Here is an 18665-nt window from a genome sequence, read left to right on the forward strand (position 1 = left end):
GACCGGGCGCCAAGGTCTGTCCCCTCATCTTATTGACATTTCCGACCCAAATATGGCTTTCTGTGGGATGCCATATTTTACAGTTGATGCAATCATGAGAGTAGGGATGACAAGTATGTCCAAAGCGACACACGCAATGTCAACTGTGCATCGAGACCTACCCTTCAAATCAGGGTGTGCTCCACAACTTGATAGCCTAGCCTTACTGTAACAAGTAAAGTATGTACGTAGTCACCGTGGACGCAATTAAGGTTTCGCACGTTTCTTCCGTCGAACAGTCAAGACGGTAACCTTGACTTCGCCATCATCACCTCCATCTACAGGCGTTTTACGCTGGTAGCCAGGGGTTGTTGACGATAAGTGAACCGTGAATATACGCGTTGTACGTCTCTAGCGAAGTCACTGGTTCAGGAAACGGGTTCGGTGACACGTCAACGATGGGATGCTTGAGGACGGATGAGACGGGGGGGAGGCGTTTGGGGGGTGGTAGCACAGGTTAGAGTAGGCTCCGGCGGGGTACGGCCCGAACCAGCTACATTTCCGCTAGCGATTGCCACTGGGAGGGTCTTCAGACCGTCGCAAAGCCCTCTGATAGACTCTTCCAGGACTTTTGTAGACCATGCGGCCCGTTCCACAGACGGAAACTCGTGTCCAGTCATGAGGGAAGTTAACACGCGTTTAATCAGCTGAGGAGCAACCTGGCCTGGCTGCGGTGCCAATGGGGATGGCTCGCTACGTGTCGTGGCCTGAGGGAAATTGGACAATACTGCCATAACAAAGAAACCGGTAACCGCCCCTGAAATGCACTCCTGACGGAACGACATTCGTTCCCAGAATTCGCTTACAGACACCTTTCTTAGCACCTTCGTAGTTTGTTCCTCCTTTTGGCTGTGCACGTCTTTTTTGTCCACCACCTTGGGCTTGTCCTGCATTTCCTCATCTACAACCCTCGACCCGCTGCGCTCGATTATCCGGGGTCGTTTTCGTTCTGGAGATTTGACGCCGTCCACCTCAGTGGTGTATGCTATATCGTCTATGAACCGGGCTTTGGGGTCATCATCAAACCAGGGGATGATCTGGCCTATATGAGGTGCAGCAGTGCCAGTATTTCGGTTCGAGACACCAGGCAGTGGGACGTCAGTTTGGGAATATGGGTGCCCATAGATCCAAGTCACGGACGACGAAGAAGAAGATGCGTAGGCGTTCTCGAGCGAGTGAGAAGCTTCCAACTCGCCCAGGCCAGGCAGCAGATAGTACAGTCTCGTAGAAACTGTACCTGTACCGTTGGCTTTGGCGCTCAGTTCCAGTTCCTCCGCTACGCCAGTGAGCTGGCGTTTCCACCAAGCACAAAGTTTCACATCCGTCAGCGGTTTTTTCCCGGGAAATTCGGCAGAGTTGGGGAAAAGATACTGGCTCTGAGCACGCGCGAACAAGTGGACCCATAGGTGGTCTACAGGAAGAGGTCTGGTTGAGGGATTAGTATAGTATGACAGAAAGGCGCGGACGAGAGTAGAAGTTGGCGATGGTGCTGTTGCTTGGCCGGTCGAGTCGACCTTGGAGACATACACGATGGCGCTGGACGTGGATGGTATATGGTACACGGATGCCTCTATGGCAGAGACGAACAGTCTACGTGCATCCGGGTTCGCCTGTTCAGACAGCAGGATGAGAATGTCCTGCAAATACGTCCTGAGCCGAGGTTGAGAAGCGAACGGGTACAAGTTGGAGTGTTTCCGGGGCGACGATACAAGTACATGGAGGTGGAATTCGCGAGAGCCTGGCAAGTTGGCCAGCGACGCCAACAGCGCATCTCGCAAGTGCATCTCGCCTTGGTCGTAAAGACGAAGCAGTGGCGTCTACCACCACGAGTTGAACGTCGTGCAACTATGTATGCATGCAATATATTATGGCTACATCCTTACAGTACAAGCAAAGCTGCCTCCGAACCATGGGGCGTCACAAGAGCCAGGATATCTATGCGACGTAAGCGAATGTGTCTTTCGTACCCTCAACCCGTTCGATGTACTCCTTCTCCAGCAGTGTGTCGATCGCCTAGGGAAAGTTAGTGTGTGAACTGGTCCACAACAGAGGCGCAGTCCGTACCTTCTTGATGTCCGGAATCTTCGGAGCAAATCTCTGCGAGATCTGCGAAATCACTTCCTGTATCAATGGCTGGTTCTTCATCGTCTTTCGGGCCTTCATGATCCTGAAATCGTCCCCGTAAGTACCCATGCATGTACTCAAAGCAGGGTGGCAAGAGGCGCACCGGACAATGGTAGCCTGAATGACATACTTGCGGTCCTCGTCGACCGTCTTCAACACCTCCGACGATTCAGCCTTGACCTCGGCTTTGATAGGTTGGTTCAGATTCACGCGTATCTTTTTTGACTTGAAGTCTGTTGGCAGGTCAGTTGACTCCCAGCTGGCGGTGGCCAGTATTATAGACATACTTGGATTCAGGTCGTACTGGTCACTCTCTTCATTGATTAGTACCTTGGCCTTGACGAGTAACGTAAGAACTTGTGTCAAAATGTCCTTGCTGACAGCAGTCGCAGCGATGAGCTCATCCAGTGAGAGCGTGTCATGCTTGTTGTATTGAAGAAGAACTGCCATCTGATACGAGCTCGTCATGAGGATATACTTCTGGTTCAAGTAGTTGGTTCTGAGCTCATTCTTGGAATAGTTCCAGAGCCAAGTCAGCTTCCGACCAGAGTGCTTCGTTTGGTAGTACTTCGAGAACCGGTCATATGTCGGGAAAATGTCGGGTGGGATGATGAAATCGTTATTGGGAGCGCTGAGTGGCCAGAAGTTTGTCCCAAGGACCATGATGCTGAAGTTGATGTCCATGTCATCGTGATTTTGTTGCATACGCTCTTTGAATTGGTCCGTCAAATCCTTACTAAGGCTCATATCTAAGTGCATGTTCATGAGTATAAATCGTATGAGTGGATCATATCACATACCGGTGAACATTCGCTGCAACTTGTTGGTATATTCGAAGCCACATGCCTCCTTCAGTTTGGAAATCATGCTCGCCTCCGCCTCATCCGAGGCTGACACGCCGTGAATGAGACGTTTTGATAACTTCGTGGTGTAGAACGTCTGGAACACGTCCTTATCTTCTATGTACTTGAACAAGATCATCTAGAACCCGGAAGCATCAGCGATTTGATCAGGATCAATACCGTAACAGCAGACATACCACACGGTTCAGTGCACCTTCGAGGTCTTCCTCCTCCGCCATCTTATTGTTCTTTCTCAGGAGCATATCAGCATGCTTGGCGAGCAACTCAGGTGATTTGGTTGTCGACGTGCCGGTAGCGGCGTTCCGATTAACGAACTCTCTGCAAGCTTTGTCAAGACTGGCGACGAAACCAGCTTCTCCTCTGAAGCTCCGCGTGACTGTGTCCGAGTTTTTCCGATGAACCTCTAATAGAGCGTCGACATAGGCCTTGGGATCTAGGCCGTCTGTGCTATCGGTTCCCTCGCCAACCAACTTCGACACTGCAGTCATTCCAGCTTTCTTGACGTGTTCCTCGAAGTTCCTCCTCAGCGGTTCTAGTCCCTCCGGGATGCGTGACAGTAGAGCATACATTCGTTGAAGATCCTCATCTTTGTCGTAATCGAGGAGGTTTTGGAAGCTTTTCCACATGAGAGGCGCATGCTGACGAATAAGAACGTGCTCGCATTTGCTAATGAGTTGCTTTTTGGTCTCAGCATTGAGGTAACGATCAACTCGGTCTTCCTCTTCCCTCAAACGTTCCTCAGCTTTCTTGAGGTAATCCGACACGCTGTTCTCGGCCAAGAATGCTTCGGATTCTTGTTCGTAATACTTCTCAGTAGCCTCCAAGAAAGGAATTTCCAAGTGTTCTTTATAGACATCCAGGGAGGTCTTGTTGATATCGGTATCGTCAAGACCCAGTGAGACGAACGAGTCCACGACTTTCTTTACGAGGCCCTGATCAATCGTCTCTCCATTTCGTTGGCGCTCGATAAGTCTGAGGATCGCGCCGGCTAGCTTTCCATTTCTATTTTGAACGTGAAGGAAGAAGTTCGTTCTCCACTGCACGAGGGCGAGCTGTGCATACAAAATGGAGATCGGCGGCAATAAAGGGGCACGAAGACTAGAGACACCTACGGTGTAAACGGGATATACGCCTTTTCGACCTTCATCTCGCTCGCGCTTCACCCAATGTCGGTTAAGATATGTAAAAAGTCGGTTGACGTAGTTGGCTCCTGTTGTGTATCTGTCCCACTCCCTGGCGTAGTACCGTAAGAGCGCCTCGTCCAGTAAAGAATCGGATTGCTGAGGAGAAGTCGATCAGCCCGACATTGCATCCAATGGACGTTAGGATGAATATATACCTCTCGTAGGCTCTTCAAATGCGCTACGAAGTACCGTATGAGATTATTGTACAGATCAGAGCCCATCAGATTAGCACCCGCTGCTATCAGCAATTAGCCTCGTGCGATGTCACCTGCGCACATCACGCCGGATAGAAAGCGCGGGTACATACTGCGAGATCCAGGGGCTGGGACTGTATCGCCGTGCATGCGCGATGAGGTGCAGTAGTTGTAAGCTACTGTGTACAGGCCAATGTACTTGGTGTATGAGACGCCAGTCTGTAGCTTGGTCATGATGTGGTCGACGCCCTCCTCGAGAAAAGCCCATGTCGTTGCAAGGTCTGCCGTCGATGGCGGCAGCTGGCTGGATGTATTACCTGCGGAGGTCATCGTGGTGGTCGTGTGTGAGGGCTGACGTTGGGTCAACACAGGGAGTCACAGGTGGCGTGGACTTCCACTACTAGGTTAGCCCAGCAGCTCAATTGTGGCTTGCACAACGCCCGGCAGTTCCTAAATCTCACTCCTTCAAACTGAATCTAAGGTCAGCATCGTAGGTACAGTCTTCATTAACTTCGAACGGTTTCAACAATCCACATGTGGGTCGACACGGGGTGCTCTCTGGGTCAAAGTCTCAATGTTGTGGCGCGATTTGATAAGCAGGTTCTTCCACGAGCTACGTAGGGGTGGTGGCACACCGCTCAAAGTTGGACTAGATACCGGTAGCAACTGGAGGCCCTATTCGGAGTCGGCCATGGTGTCGTCCGAGTCACCTTCACATTCGCTACAGACCCACATATTTACCAGGCTACCAAAGCGCAGTGGCAGGCACGTGAGAAGACATACCTCCTGTAGGTGGGAAGTTTCAAAACAGATAGACGCCTCTGATAGTATCGGTCTCTCGAGTCTCTACGTCGTCGTCGAACTTGAAACTCACGGAAACAACGCTCGTCACTAATCCATTGCAGGCCTTACTCACCCGTAACATCTCGAAGACTTGTACCTCTCGAATCCACATGGCTCCCGGGCGTGTAAAGAAGTTTCTGGCTTCCTTGCTGTGTGCCAGAGCCGCTCACTTTCGTCGCCCCCACAAGAGTCACGGTGATCCGGTTACCACTGAAACAGCAGCTACAGGTACTATCATAGTTACTTGTTACGATCGGCCAACTAGTTGCTAAAATTTGAGTGCAGATGCTAATAATCCAACTGGTGATATGAGCAGCTTCGCTCCGGTTGCTGTTACCAGGCATTCTGCTGAAGACACAGCCAGTGCAGGTACTGTTGTTGTCGTTGCTTATTATCATCTACTACAATTGGTTCCTAAGATTTAAATGCGGAACCCGGCAGTCTCACTGGTGAAATGACTGGCCTGGGCACTACGATAAGTATGACTACTGTTATTTGGCGGATGTGGGTGTGTTTGATGTTGAAAAATAGAATCCACTCCGCCACCTGCTACGTTTCATATGGATCCTGAAAAGGCCAAGAAGTACCTGGAAAATATTGAGAAATTTCGGATTTTGGTCATCGGAAGAGGAAATGCTGGCAAAACGACCATCCTCCAGAGGGTCTGCAACAGTGTAGATGAACCTGATGTCTTTGATGGAGAAGGAAATAAGGTATATTGATATGGATTTCTAGATACTTGTCTAACAATTTGCAGATCAACAATGATGTTGTGCAAGGCACTTTAGGGGTAAGACACTCTTGGATTACTGCAACTGAAGTTACAGTTGTTTACCTCCAGCATGGCTACCATAAAATCGATGATGAGCTTGTGTTCAAGAGCAACCCAGGCTTTGTATTCCATGACTCTGGGGTTTGAGGCAGGATCTGCTGAGCAGTTTGAGGAGATGAAGAGGTTTGTTATAGACCATGCAGCTGCAAGGATGCTGAAGAAGTGTATCCATGCAATTTGGTGAGAATTACCTTGGGAGTAGTGACTGACTCAACTGACCATCAGGTATACATAGGTATTGTATCCCCATGACTGACTACCACAGGACAGTCACTGCAGCTGAACAGAAGTTCTTCAATGAGTATGACACAGGACATGGTATGTTCTCTTCTGGAAATGTGGCTGTCACTGATTAGGAACTGCATAGTTCCAGTGGTAGTGCTGCTAACAAAGGCAGATGCATTGAATTTTGCTGCCATGGAGGAACTTCTGGATGAAGAGTTGGAGGTGGAGGAAGCAGAAGAGAGGGCCACAGAAAGGGAATCTCTGTTATTAGAAAAGTGGCAGACACACATCAAACAGATACTAGACAAGTGCAAATTCCCACCAAAGATGTATCTCCCACTGACAAGTAAGTACTGCATTTATGACTGATGGTTATGCTTGATGCAAGAATTCTGAACAGAGATGCATAATGAGAGTGCAGATTGCACTACTTTGATCCAGAGCACAGCATCTGCATTGAATGAGGAAGGCCTGCAGAGGTTACTTCTATCAACCCAGCAGTCAAGCATTGGATTATGTATTGAATATGCTGTACACTGGTAAGCCAGCAGTGTGAGCTCATCACAAATGCTGATATTTGGAAGGGGTGTGGGAGGAATGATCAGAAAAGTAATTGAAAGAGGGGAAAGTTATGACAGAAAAGCTTTTGAATGTCTTCTGCTCAGATGGTTTCCCAAGCTTGATGTGAGTGTCTGATTGTGGTGCCACAGTAGTTTCCAAATGCAGTGCATATCCCCACATCTTTTGCACATATCTTTGGCATAAAAGATTGTGAGTAACATTATAACTGGGGTAGCTATATTGTCTACTGACTGGTGTTATAAATGCCTTGAATTTTTTGACCTGACAGGTTGTGGGTGATTTCATATAAGGTTGGCTGGAGATTGGCTGACCTCATTTGAATTCAAATAACAGGAAGTATGGGGTTTCAGGGCATGGTGATCCACACACTGTGAACTGACTTGCACTGTGCATATCATGTGATATAGAAAGTTAGTGAATTTAGGGCAGATGAAAGTGGATGTCTACTGACTTGTGTCACTTGCATTATATCTGGATCTGGATGTGGAATGACAGTTTGTAAGTGATGGCATGGCAGGTTTAGCAGGATGCTCACTGACAGCTTGCATGTATGGTATGCATGATTGTGGCATGCCAGGCTGTGAGGTGTTTCTTGGAAGGTTTGACTGGATATCCACTGACTGGCCCCACTTGCACTGTGCTTGTTTGTGTTATGACAGGATGTGAGTGATTTCATGGTAGGTTTGGTTGGATGTCTGCTGACTGGCCCCACTTGCACTGTGTGTGTTTGTGCCATGACAGGCTGTGAGTGATTTCATGGGAGGTTTGGTTGGGTGTCTGCTGACTGGCCCCACTTGCCCTGTGCTTGGTTGTGCCATGACAGCTTGTGAGTGATTTCATGGAAGGTTTGGTTGGATGTCTGCTGACTGGCCCCACTTGCACTGTGCTTGGTTGTGCCATGACAGCCTGTGAGTGATTTCATGGGAGGTTTGGTTGAATGTCTGCTGACTGGCCCCACTTGCACTGTGCTCTTTTGTGCCATGACAGCCTGTGAGTGCTTTCATGGCAGGTTTGGTTGGATGTCTGCTGGCTGGCCCCACTTGCACTGTGCTTGGTTGTGCCATGACAGCTTGTGAGTGATTTCATAGAAGGTTTGGTTGGATGTCTGCTGACTGGCCCCACTTGCATTGTGTTTGTTTGTGCCATGACAGCCTGTGAGTGATTTCATGGGAGGTTTGGTTGAATGTTTGCTGACTGGCCCCACTTGCACTGTGCTTGTTTGTGCCATGACAGCCTGTGAGTGATTTCATGGGAGGTTTGGTTGGATGTCTGCTGACTGGCCCCACTTGCACTGTGCTTGTTTGTGCCATGACAGCCTGTGAGTGATTTCATGGGAGGTTTGGTTGGATGTTTGCTGACTGGCTCCACTTGCACTGTGCTTGATTGTGCCATGACAGCTTGTGAGTGATTTCATGCCAGAATTGGCTGGATATGTGCTGAGATGTCTACCTGTTCTGTCCTTGGTGTTATGGTAGAATGTGAGTGATGCCAGATAATCAGTATCTGCTGGGTGAATTCAGACACAATTTGCTTCCTGGTGTAGTCTCAGATTGTAAGCAATTCCATGGCATGCCAACTCCATCTTTGCTGACTTACTATTCTTGCCATTCTTATGGTCATCATTCACCAGGATGTGAGTGATATGATCATTGGAGTTGCCTTCAAAGCTATATCAATATGGATGATTGCCTTGCCTTCTTTGCTGCTGTGACATCAGGTGGTGAATCCCATTTTGTGTTGGGATTGATCCTGTTGAAATGACAGATATGCAAACCTAGGCAAACATTTCAACTGAAGGCAACTTTGATGCACCATCACAAGAGGTCACCACTTGCTCAATAACTGAGCATGGTGTTTGTAAGTAGTTGTCATCCTCTACTTCAGCAATACTCATTACTTCAGATTGCCTGCTCATTTTTGAATACTGTTACGTTTTATTGCAAAATGTTGAAGCACCTACAAAGATAGATATTATCCCTCTAGCTGTCAAGGAGTACAAGAGATCTGGTTTTGAAGCCAAAATCCACCAGGCTGTCAAATCAGCTGTTCAGCAGCATGGTCATGATGTGAAAGATTTATGTTGGACTCTTCTACACATCATTTTGGACAATTGCCTATGTGAGTGCATATGTACAGTGTTTCCCATGCTATGATCTATAAAATCCTTTCAGCTGATAATCTGGTCATTTAAAATATGATGAAGTCCCTCTACAATAATTTCAACACTTTGCTCTCAATTTTCAAAGTACTTCCATGCAGGATGATTTGCAGTGGCTAGGGAAACATGTACATAAGGGCAGGCTGTGGTAACTACCAGACAATTGATCTCTATCTTGAATATAGCAGTATTTGCCCAATACTGAACTTGAAAAGACAAAGCAATCTCTTACTGCTCTTGGATTGTGATAGAACAATGGAAGCCTTGTCCATCATCCTTCATACAATTGTGGACAAGCCAAGCATGAACTTGTTCACCACTTCAGCACCTTCATATGGCTATCAGCCTCAGTACTCATCATGCCCATGTGAACTGAGTCAAAATTGCAAGGGACACGCATATGTAATTTAGTCAACCATAGTCCTGAAACCAGGACATCTGAAATGTACATTTTGGCATCAAAGTGGACCTAACTGACATCAGCTGGTGGCCCTGAAAGTAGGTCAGCCCTGCATGGGTCAGTCCCCTGGAAGTGGTATCAGCCAACTCAGCCTCAGCATGGGTGATCTCCCTGGAAGTAGTGTCAGCTGACCACACCTAAGCATGGGCCAGCCCCCTGAAAGTGGCTTTGGCTGACCTTACTTAAACATGAGTGAGCCCCTGGAAGTGGTGTTGGCTGATGTAGCCTAAGCATGGGCCATCAACCTGGAAGTGGTCACTTCAGTTAACCCCCTTCAGAGACCTATTAGGTCTGGAGATTTTGATAGATGTATTAACCTAATAGGTGTCATTTTGTTGGGAGTTCCCAACTTTTGGGGATTCTCCACCACCATGCCTGGAGATTCTCCAGAGCAGCAATTTAATATGGTTGGGAAAAATGTTTTCTCCATAATATATATATATATAAACTATACATCAAATAAAAGGGTAGCTGGGGTCCACATTGGGCTTTCTCCAGGCTAAATAGACCCCCTTTCCAGGTTGAACCTGGGCTTTCCCCAGGCCAAATAGACCTGCTTTCCAACTGAACATGGGCATTCCCCATGCTAAATAGACCTACATTCTAGGCTGATCCTGGGTTTTCCCCAGGGTAAATATGTAGACCTGCTTTCTGGGCAGAACATGGGCCTCCCATAGGCTAAATAGACCCCTTTCCAGGGTGAACCTGGGTTCTCCCCAGGCTAAATAGACCCACTTTCTCAGTCCATGTCCTGGTGGGGATTCTCCATGCATCAGGAAAACAGTGGTTGTTCTAACTGTTCTAATCACAACTTATCTCAGAAAGGTAGATGTATAAGTGGAATGGATGCCAAGGAACATAAAGAGCAAGTGAATTAAGCAAGACAGATATAGTTCTATAGAGTACCATGAATCAAGAGTTTCAGTAATATAGTGGCATGAAGATATCAATAAATCACTTACAGACCACATTAGGACCACAGAAAAAAAAGTGTGTCAGTAAGACAGCATGAATTAGATGATGTTAGACAATGAGCACTAAAGTGCTGCATATATCAAGACATCATTAGATGCAGTGTAGACTATTAGACCACTTGGAATCTTCATGTCATATTGGGGAGTCTCCATGTCATGTTGGAGATTCTCCATGGCCCCTGTGGATTCTCCATGGCATGCTGGGGATTCTCCATGTCATGATGGAGATTCTCCATGGCTCCTGGGGATTCTCCAGTCCTAATTGACATTGAGGTCCAGTGACATTTTGCATAAACACTCATGTTTTTTGTGTTTTTCTCATGCAATCTTCCACTTTCTGATAAGATAAGCATACTGTCATGATTGCACAATCAGGGGCTACAACTTTCATTATGATTAGTGTTGTGTAGTATAGACTATGCTACATTTTGGTAGTGCACATTTTTGACTACAATTGACTACAAAAAGTGTAGTGTTGAGAGGTGGTGGTCAAGTCACATGACAAGAGATCACATGATAGCAGGTCATGTGACAACCCATTGTGAGTCAAAGTGTGGAAAGGCAGTAAAAACCAACCAAATCCAACACCAAAGACAAATAAAAAGGCAAGTGGTGGTGTGCCTCTGTGGTACCAGGAGGGCAGAAAAACCTAATGTGTGGGGGAGTTTTTTATAGAGGGTGCTCCTGGTGCAAGTTGATGACAAGTTACACAAGAGCAGCCAAGTGAGTGATGACTTGATGGGGGGATGCTGAACAGAGTGAAGGTGTTCAGCCAAAAGTACTTGGGAGTAATGGACTTCAATAGAATGTGCTCCTGGTGCAAGTTGATGATGAGTTATGCAGGAGCAGAGGGACGACTAAGCAAGACTGCTGACTAAGAGTGGAGAAAGCTTCAGATAAGGAATGGAGGTAGATAGACCCTTGATGGAGCCTCAACTACCAAGGATGATGGATGGTGACAGATAGACTCTTCTGAATGAGCCTCAACTGTTGACAATGAGTTATGCACTGAACTGACTGCTGAGTGAATGGCTTCTGGTTCACTTGGGGTGTAGCTAAGTACATGAGGGTTTACATACTGTGGGAGGAGCACAACCTTTGACAAACAAGGCACAAATGCTTGGTAAGTAATGAGTAAGGACTGAGTAATCATGATGAGTAAGTGAGAACTGAAAAGTAAGCAAGCAAAGAAGATTGGTAAGTATTGGCAATAAACAAGTCAAGGACAGTCAAAATATCACAGAATGAGTCACATAGAGTCAGAAACTGAGTAAGTGCACTGATATCACATTAGGGGGTGGTGAAGCAAGTCAGATCTTGGTGGAGACATCTCTAGATCCAAAGATGGCATAACAGATGGACAATGTTTCCAGATAGGGAAGTATTAATTCCAGAATTGAAGGGCATGAGTCAGGCATCAAAGGGGCTAGGGCATTGGGGGTCTATGGGGCAATGGGAGCATATGTGATTGTGTCTCCCACCCTTTCATCCTCTCAGCAAAGTTAACAAAAGCTTCATGAATGGGGCTCTGATGGAGCAGGAGGCTGGAGAACAGTAGATTATGCTGCAGCTGTCACAATGTGGGGAGAATGATGGACAAGACTGGAATAAAGATGGTGCAGGGAGCAGGGAGGAATGATCCATATGCTTCATCAAGTGGGGAGACTGAAACAACCACATAAGACCTTTCTAACCATGTGAGAGACCCAAGGCAACCAAAGAACATCCTTCTGGAAGTCATACTGACAAGGAGAACACACTGACCAAGCTGCATGGGATGAGATGGGGCTGACAATGATGGGATGAACCAGGGGGCTTCAGGATGAAAGCTGGTGGGAATGCCTGGCAGATATACATAGCCACTGTCTCTGGCAAATGAGACAAGCAGGATGATCAACAAAGTGTTACATTTCACCCCTGTTTTCTCTTGTTTCACTGTACATTTACCTTGTGTTTGGTCTGTTGGACCACTTTTTTTTTTAGAGCTGTCTTCTCTCTGATCCAATGGCTCACTGTTTCCACCACTGGCATTTCCCTCTCATTACATGCTTAGGACATGTGTTGCTATTGTTCAACCAATAGTGTAGTTACCTCATTACATGTGGTGTCACACACCAAAGGTGTTTGGTGAGGTGGACATGGATACAGCTGATGAATGGAGGTGAAGACCATAGCCCTCATGCAAAGAAGGACAGCCAGAAATGTTGGCAGTCATCCCTCACACAAGAATGAGCCATCAGTGCCAAAGAAAAAGAAAGGGAGTGAGTTAAGTGCTGGGTAAAATTCTTAAGTGCCCATGTATGGCATTCTGGTTTTTGACATATCTCTGCCATTTCTGCAGATACTGAGACCATTCCCACACTCACTTGCAGTGCTCAGCCATGCAATCCTACCTTCCAAAGTTGGCAAGGATTTGCACACTCCACACATTTCTACAGCACTCCCTCCAAAAGATGCTCATTTCACTAATTCTTCTGATATGGCTGCCTCCACATCAATCATTTCACTTGTCCCCTTTGCTATGGACCATGGCTACATATATCTACCAGGAGTTCCTACCAGCATCCATCCTGAAGTGTCCTGGTACATCCCACCCTTGTCTGCCCCCTCTCAGCCCATCCAGCTTGGACAGCATGTTCTTTTTGTCAGTATGACCTCTAGGAAGATGTTCTTTGGTTGCCTCAGATCTGTCATTCACTTGGAAAGGTCTTATGTGGTTGTTTCAGTCTCTCCAGTCCAAGAAGCATATGGATCCTTCCTCCCTGCCCCCTGCAACATCTTCATACCAGTCTCATCTGTCATTCTTCCAAAATTGTGACAGCTACAGTATAATAATCTACTGTTCTCCACTCTCCCTGATCACATCCATGATGAGTATGATGCACATCTTGCCTCCTTGTTGCAAGATACAGCAGAAGACACTCCCCCTTCATCCTCTCTTCCAACAGAGCCTCATTCATGAAGTTTTTATTTGCTTCCCTGAGAGGATGGTTTGGGGGGGAAAGTTGCAATCCCCTATGCTCCTGTCACCCCACAGACCCCCAAAGCTTGACCCCTGTTGACATCTGACTCACCCTGTCCACTTTTGGATGTACTATATTGGCATCAGATCAGCACTGCCTCTCTGTCATCCCACCTTGGCCTAGAAGCGATCTCTTTGAGATGTGACATGCACAGCCTCCCCCTAATGTGATTCCAGTGTGCTTTCCCAGTTCCTGACATTACTTGACCCATACTTTGACATTCTGACTGTCTTTGACTCACCTATTGCCAATACTTACCAATCTTTTGACTTTGCTTACTGATTCTTCACTTTTTGGCTTGCTAATCCTTGCAAATGCTTACCAATGCTTTCCAAGATGATTACCCATCACTTACATTCTTTACTCATCAGTTACCAATCACTTACCAAGTGTTTGCACCTTGTTTTCCAAAGGCAACACCCCTGTACTGTATATAAATCACTGTACTTAGATAGCAGAGAAGAAGACATCAGAGAGCCCCTCTTGCTTGCATTTTATCATCACTCAGTAATTCATTCAGCAGCTTTGATAGTTGAGACTTTATTAAGGGTCTAATTATTGTCTACTTTGCTTATCCTTGTCTATCATCAATATACTTCACTCCAAGCCCTCCCTGAGCTCAGTGCAGCTTAGGACATTGAACTAAGTCATCATCCATCCTTCTGTAGGCTGACAGCAGTCTACCCTATCACATTCTCTCACATTCCTGCTTCTTCTTCATCAGGAGCACCCACCCTCAGCACTTGTCTTTGAGTGTTGTAGCTTGCAAAAACCCTCCCGAAGAACAGGTTCTACCATCTAGGTACCACATAGGCACACCACCACTTGCTCTTTTTGTCTTTTGTGGTGGTTTTGGTTGGTTTTCACCACTGAACCACACTTTGACTCACACTGGGACAGGGGCCAGGGATAGCATAAGGCTTGACCTTAGCTATAGAGTAGACTTGGGGTGTAGTATGGAGCTGAGGGTAATACTAAATTGATATTCTGATTGAGGTGCTATGAAGTATGTACATCAGTTAAATACATGAGGCCAGTCTGGGGTAATGAACATAGAGCTGGACTTGTTAATAAGCTATTAGTGAGATGATTAGCAAGGAGTGGACAGCCATGGAGGCTGTGCCAAGACTAATAGTTAAAGTCCAAGTGACTGGCATAACCAGAGTTGGACACAGGTTTGTACAGTAAGCAAAGATCAGCAAAGGGGACTAGACTAAATATAGTACAAACAAAGGAAAACAGACTGGAGTTATGTCTGGGTGACCTAGACATGGACCTGGGAGGACTGGGGTGGAGCAGTGCAAGGCCAGGAGGCCAGAATGGACCAGAGATAGGGGTAAAAGACTGGACTTGAGTTATTCAGGCCAGAGTTGGGTTATCTAGGGCTGGAGTTGGGTTTTCTAGGCTGGACTAGGACTGGACCTGACCAGAGATAGGGGCTAGGGGTCTGGACTGGACTGGGATTGAGTCTGAGAGTCATGGACATGACAGTATCCCCCTCTTAGGAACTGAACCCCTGAGGTTCCATAGGGAAATATGCTCAGAGGGTTATGCAGTGAGGTTGCATGACTAAGAGTGAGTCCAAGTGCACACACAGTGCCAAGGGTGAGCCTGAGGGCTGGGAAACAGGCCAGCAATGACCAGAGGTCCAGTAGTTCAGACTGGAATGACATAAGCCAGGTTTGGGGGCAAGGGTCAAGACCAAGGACTGTTCTGGGAATCCAAGGCTGGAGAAGCAACAACAGGGAGGGCTGGAGACCAGTCTAGGATGCTGCCAGGTGGTTCAGCAGGCCAGGACAAGGCAAAGCCAAGTCCAGGAGTGAATAGACCAGCTGCACAGGGGTTTCAGAGGGCCAGAGTTGCACTTCAGAGCTGGGTTAAGGCAACATGCAGGCTGGGAATGACCAGGTGAGGCCTAGGGGTGTGCTTCAGAGCCAGGTCAGGGAAAACTGGAGGCCAAAAGTGTACAAGGGACTGGTAATGTCCAACAAATGTACCAGGGGTGTGCCACTAGGGCCATAGGTGTGCCTCAAAGCTGGTTCAGGGCAATATGGTGGCTGAGAGGGTCCAGAGAGGTCCAGAGATGACCAAAGATGGTCCAGGGATGTACCAGTGTGCTGCTGAGTGACACCAGAATGACACAAAGGCTGGGTGGGTGCTGGGAAGACTGGGAAACCAGTCTAGGAATGCTCTGGTTGGACTGGGAGTGCACTGCTGGGGTACTGAGGGTCATGAGAAGTGCTGAGAAGGCTGGGACAGGTCCAAGGTCTGCTCCAGGGGATCATGGGGTCTGAAAGTGTGTATCTACAGAAAAAGAAAACAGATAACAGAAAATTGAGAAAACATATAACTAGGAAACAGGAAACCAGAGCTAGAGGCTGGGGTCAAAGCCAGAGGCTGAGTCCAAGGGTGGCTCAGGCCAGAGATGGCAAGAGCTGGAGACTGAGACTGGGAGTGGCTGAAGCCAGTTGTGCTAAAGTGAGTGGTCTGGAGAAGACAGCCAGACTGAAGACCGGTGTGAGTCAAAGTGAGGTTCAGTGGTGAAAACCAACCAAAACCAACACAAAAGACAATGAAAGCGAGTGGTGGTGTGCCTATGCAGTACCTAGATGGTAGAACCTGTTCTTTGGGAGGGTTTTTGTGAGCTACAACACTCAAAGATGAGTGCTGAGGGTTGGGGGTGCTCCTGACGAAGAGGGAGCAAGAATGTGATAGAAAGCGATAGGGTAGACTGCTGTCAGCCTACAGAAGGATGGATGGTAACTTAATTCGATGTCCTAAGCTGTACTGAGCTCAGGGAGGGCTTGGAGCAAAGTATATGGATGATAGATGATGATAAGCAAAGTAGATGATATTTAGACCCTTAATAAAGTCTCAACTATTGAAGCTGATGGAGGATTTACTGAGTGATGATAAAAATGCAAGCAAGAGGGGGTCTCTGATGTCTTCTTCCTTCTTCTTTTTTTCAGCTATCTAAGTACAGTGACTTATATACAGTACAGGGGCATTGCCTATGGAAAACAAGGTGCAAACACTTGGTAAGTGATTGGTAACTGATGAGTAAGGAATGTAAGCGATGGGTAATTGTCTTGGAAAGCATTGGTAAGCATTGGTAAGGATAAGTAAGCCAAAAAGCAAAGAATCAGTAAGCAAAGTCAAAAGATTGGTAAGTATTGGCAATAGGTGAGTCAAAGACAGTCAGAATGTCACAGTATGAGTCAAGCAATGTCAGGAACTGGGAAAGCACACTGGAATCACATTAGGGGGAGGCTGTGCATGTCACATCTCAAAGAGATCACTTCTAGGCCAAAGTGGGATGACAGAGAGGCAGCGCTGATCTGATGCCAATATAGTACATCCAAAAGTGGACAGGGTGAGTCAGATGTCAACAGGGGTCAAGCTTTGGGGGTCTGTGGGGTGACAGGAGCATAGGGGATTGCAACTTTCCCCCCCAAACCATCCTCTCAGGGAAGCAAATAAAAACTTCATGAACAAGGCTCTGTTGGAAGAGAGGATGAAGGGGGAGTGTCTTCTGCTGTATCTTGCAACAAGGAGGCAAGATGTGCATCATACTCATCATGGATGTGATCAGGGAGAGTGGAGAACAGTAGATTATACTGTAGCTGTCACAATTTTGGAAGAATGACAGATGAGACTGGTATGAAGATGTTGCAGGGGGCAGGGAGGAAGGATCCATATGCTTCTTGGACTGGAGAGACTGAAACGACCACATAAGACCTTTCCAAGCAAATGACAGACCTGAGGTGACCAAAGAACGTCCTCCTGGAGGTCATACTGACAAAAAGAACACACTGTCCAAGCTGGATGGGCTGAGAGGGGGCAGATGAGGGTGGGATGTACCAGGATGCTTCAGGACGGAAGCTGGTAGGAACTCCTGGTAGATATATGTAGCCATGGTCCCTAGCAAAGGGGACAAGTGAAACGACTGATGTGGAGGCAGCCATATCAGAAGAATTAGCAAAATGAGCGTCTTTTGGAGGGAGTGCTGTAGAAATGTGTGGAGTGTGCAAATCCTTTCCAATCTTGGAAGGTAGGATCATGTGGCTGAGCACTACAAGCGAGTGTGGGAATGGTTTCGGTGTCTGCAGAATTGGTGGAGATATGTTGAAAACTGGAATGCCATACACGGGCGCTTAAGAATTTTACTGGCACTTAACTTGCCTCCTCCTTTTTCTTTGGCACTGACAACCTGTTCTTGTGCGAGGGATGACTGCCGACATTGCTGGCTGTCCTTCTTCGCATGAGGGCTATGGTCTTCACCTCCATTCATCAGCTACATTCATGTCCACCTCACCAAACACCTTTGGTGTGTGACACCAGTCAAGGGGACAGAAGGCCAGGAAGGCCAGGAACTGGTCTGAGGGTCAGAGAGGGCAGGTGGGGACTGGTCTGGGGCCAGAGATGACTGTAAGGGCCAGCTGCAGACTGGTCCAGTGGTCAGGAAGGGCTGGAAGGGCCAGTGGGAGACTGGTTTGGACTTAGAAAGGGCTGTAAGGCCAGAAATGCCAAGGGAGACTGGAATGGAGTGGGGCAGGGCCAGAGCAGCCAGCTGAAGGCTGGTCTGAAGGGGTCAGAGGGGTTTGGGGTGGTCAGGGGTGGCCTGAGGTGCTATCTAGTTGGTGGGCTGATAACCAGAGGCCAAAACAGTGTGGGCTGGCAGGCTAACACTGAGGCCAGGGTAACCAGGGGTAGCAAGGTGCAAACCTGAGGCCAGTAGTGGCAAGGGCAGGTGCTGAGCACCTTGGAACAGGCCAGATGAGCTTCTGGAGGTCAGCAAGGGACTAGGGACTGTCTAGGACATCAGTAGACCACTTTGTGAGCTGGTAGTCCTAGGGAATCTGTCCAGTGCTGGACAGCTCTGGACAGCTCTGGCCAGCAAAAGTGATTTACTGATGGACAGCTAGAGTTTGGTTTGGACAAGGACCAGAGGACTTGACATAGCCAGGCATGAACCAGGGACCAGCAGGTCATGAGACCAGTTCAACAAAGGCCTAGGGATGTCAGCAGGAGGTGAGTCTGGGTGTTGAGTCCAGTTTAGGGGTGTCTGGAGTTGGTTGGAGGTGGGTTTTCCAGTGGCAAGAAGCCTGAGGGCCAAAAGTCATTGGAGGACTGGTTCAGGGGGTCTGGAGACCAGGTGAGGCCT

At 47.6% G+C, this 18665-nt stretch overlaps 3 protein-coding genes across 3 annotated transcripts; 1 reads left to right on the top strand and 2 right to left on the bottom strand.

Annotated features, from left to right (window-relative positions):
• Positions 1-246: 246 nt before the first annotated feature.
• F5J12DRAFT_903080 (DUF1714 domain-containing protein) lies at positions 247-1823 on the bottom strand (the record flags this gene model as incomplete). The annotated part of the gene is made up of 3 exons (XM_051748360.1): positions 247-333; positions 356-402; positions 464-1823. 3 exons carry the CDS (start codon positions 1821-1823, stop codon positions 247-249), a joined length of 1494 nt encoding a protein of 497 aa, XP_051604237.1.
• A 58-nt stretch (positions 1824-1881) lies between these two features.
• F5J12DRAFT_802037 (Cullin-domain-containing protein) lies at positions 1882-4777 on the bottom strand. Its single transcript, XM_051744394.1, has 9 exons — positions 4518-4777; positions 4366-4445; positions 4139-4306; positions 3203-4078; positions 2964-3144; positions 2451-2912; positions 2267-2396; positions 2104-2206; positions 1882-2052 (listed from the first exon to the last, which is right to left on the bottom strand). Exons 1-9 carry the CDS (start codon positions 4732-4734, stop codon positions 1975-1977), a joined length of 2295 nt encoding a protein of 764 aa, XP_051604238.1. The 5' UTR covers positions 4735-4777; the 3' UTR covers positions 1882-1974.
• Positions 4778-5807: 1030 nt separating this feature from the next.
• Positions 5808-7670, top strand: F5J12DRAFT_903082 (GTP-binding protein; the record flags this gene model as incomplete). Its single annotated transcript, XM_051748361.1, has 8 exons — positions 5808-5960; positions 6089-6160; positions 6186-6259; positions 6315-6397; positions 6447-6650; positions 6705-6843; positions 7155-7176; positions 7650-7670. 8 exons carry the CDS (start codon positions 5808-5810, stop codon positions 7668-7670), a joined length of 768 nt encoding a protein of 255 aa, XP_051604239.1.
• Positions 7671-18665: the final 10995 nt, after the last annotated feature.

Source organism: Pisolithus orientalis, assembly GCF_024613125.1.
Source record: "Pisolithus orientalis strain OTSU chromosome Unknown F5J12scaffold_3, whole genome shotgun sequence".
Classification (NCBI taxonomy): domain Eukaryota; kingdom Fungi; phylum Basidiomycota; class Agaricomycetes; order Boletales; family Pisolithaceae; genus Pisolithus; species Pisolithus orientalis.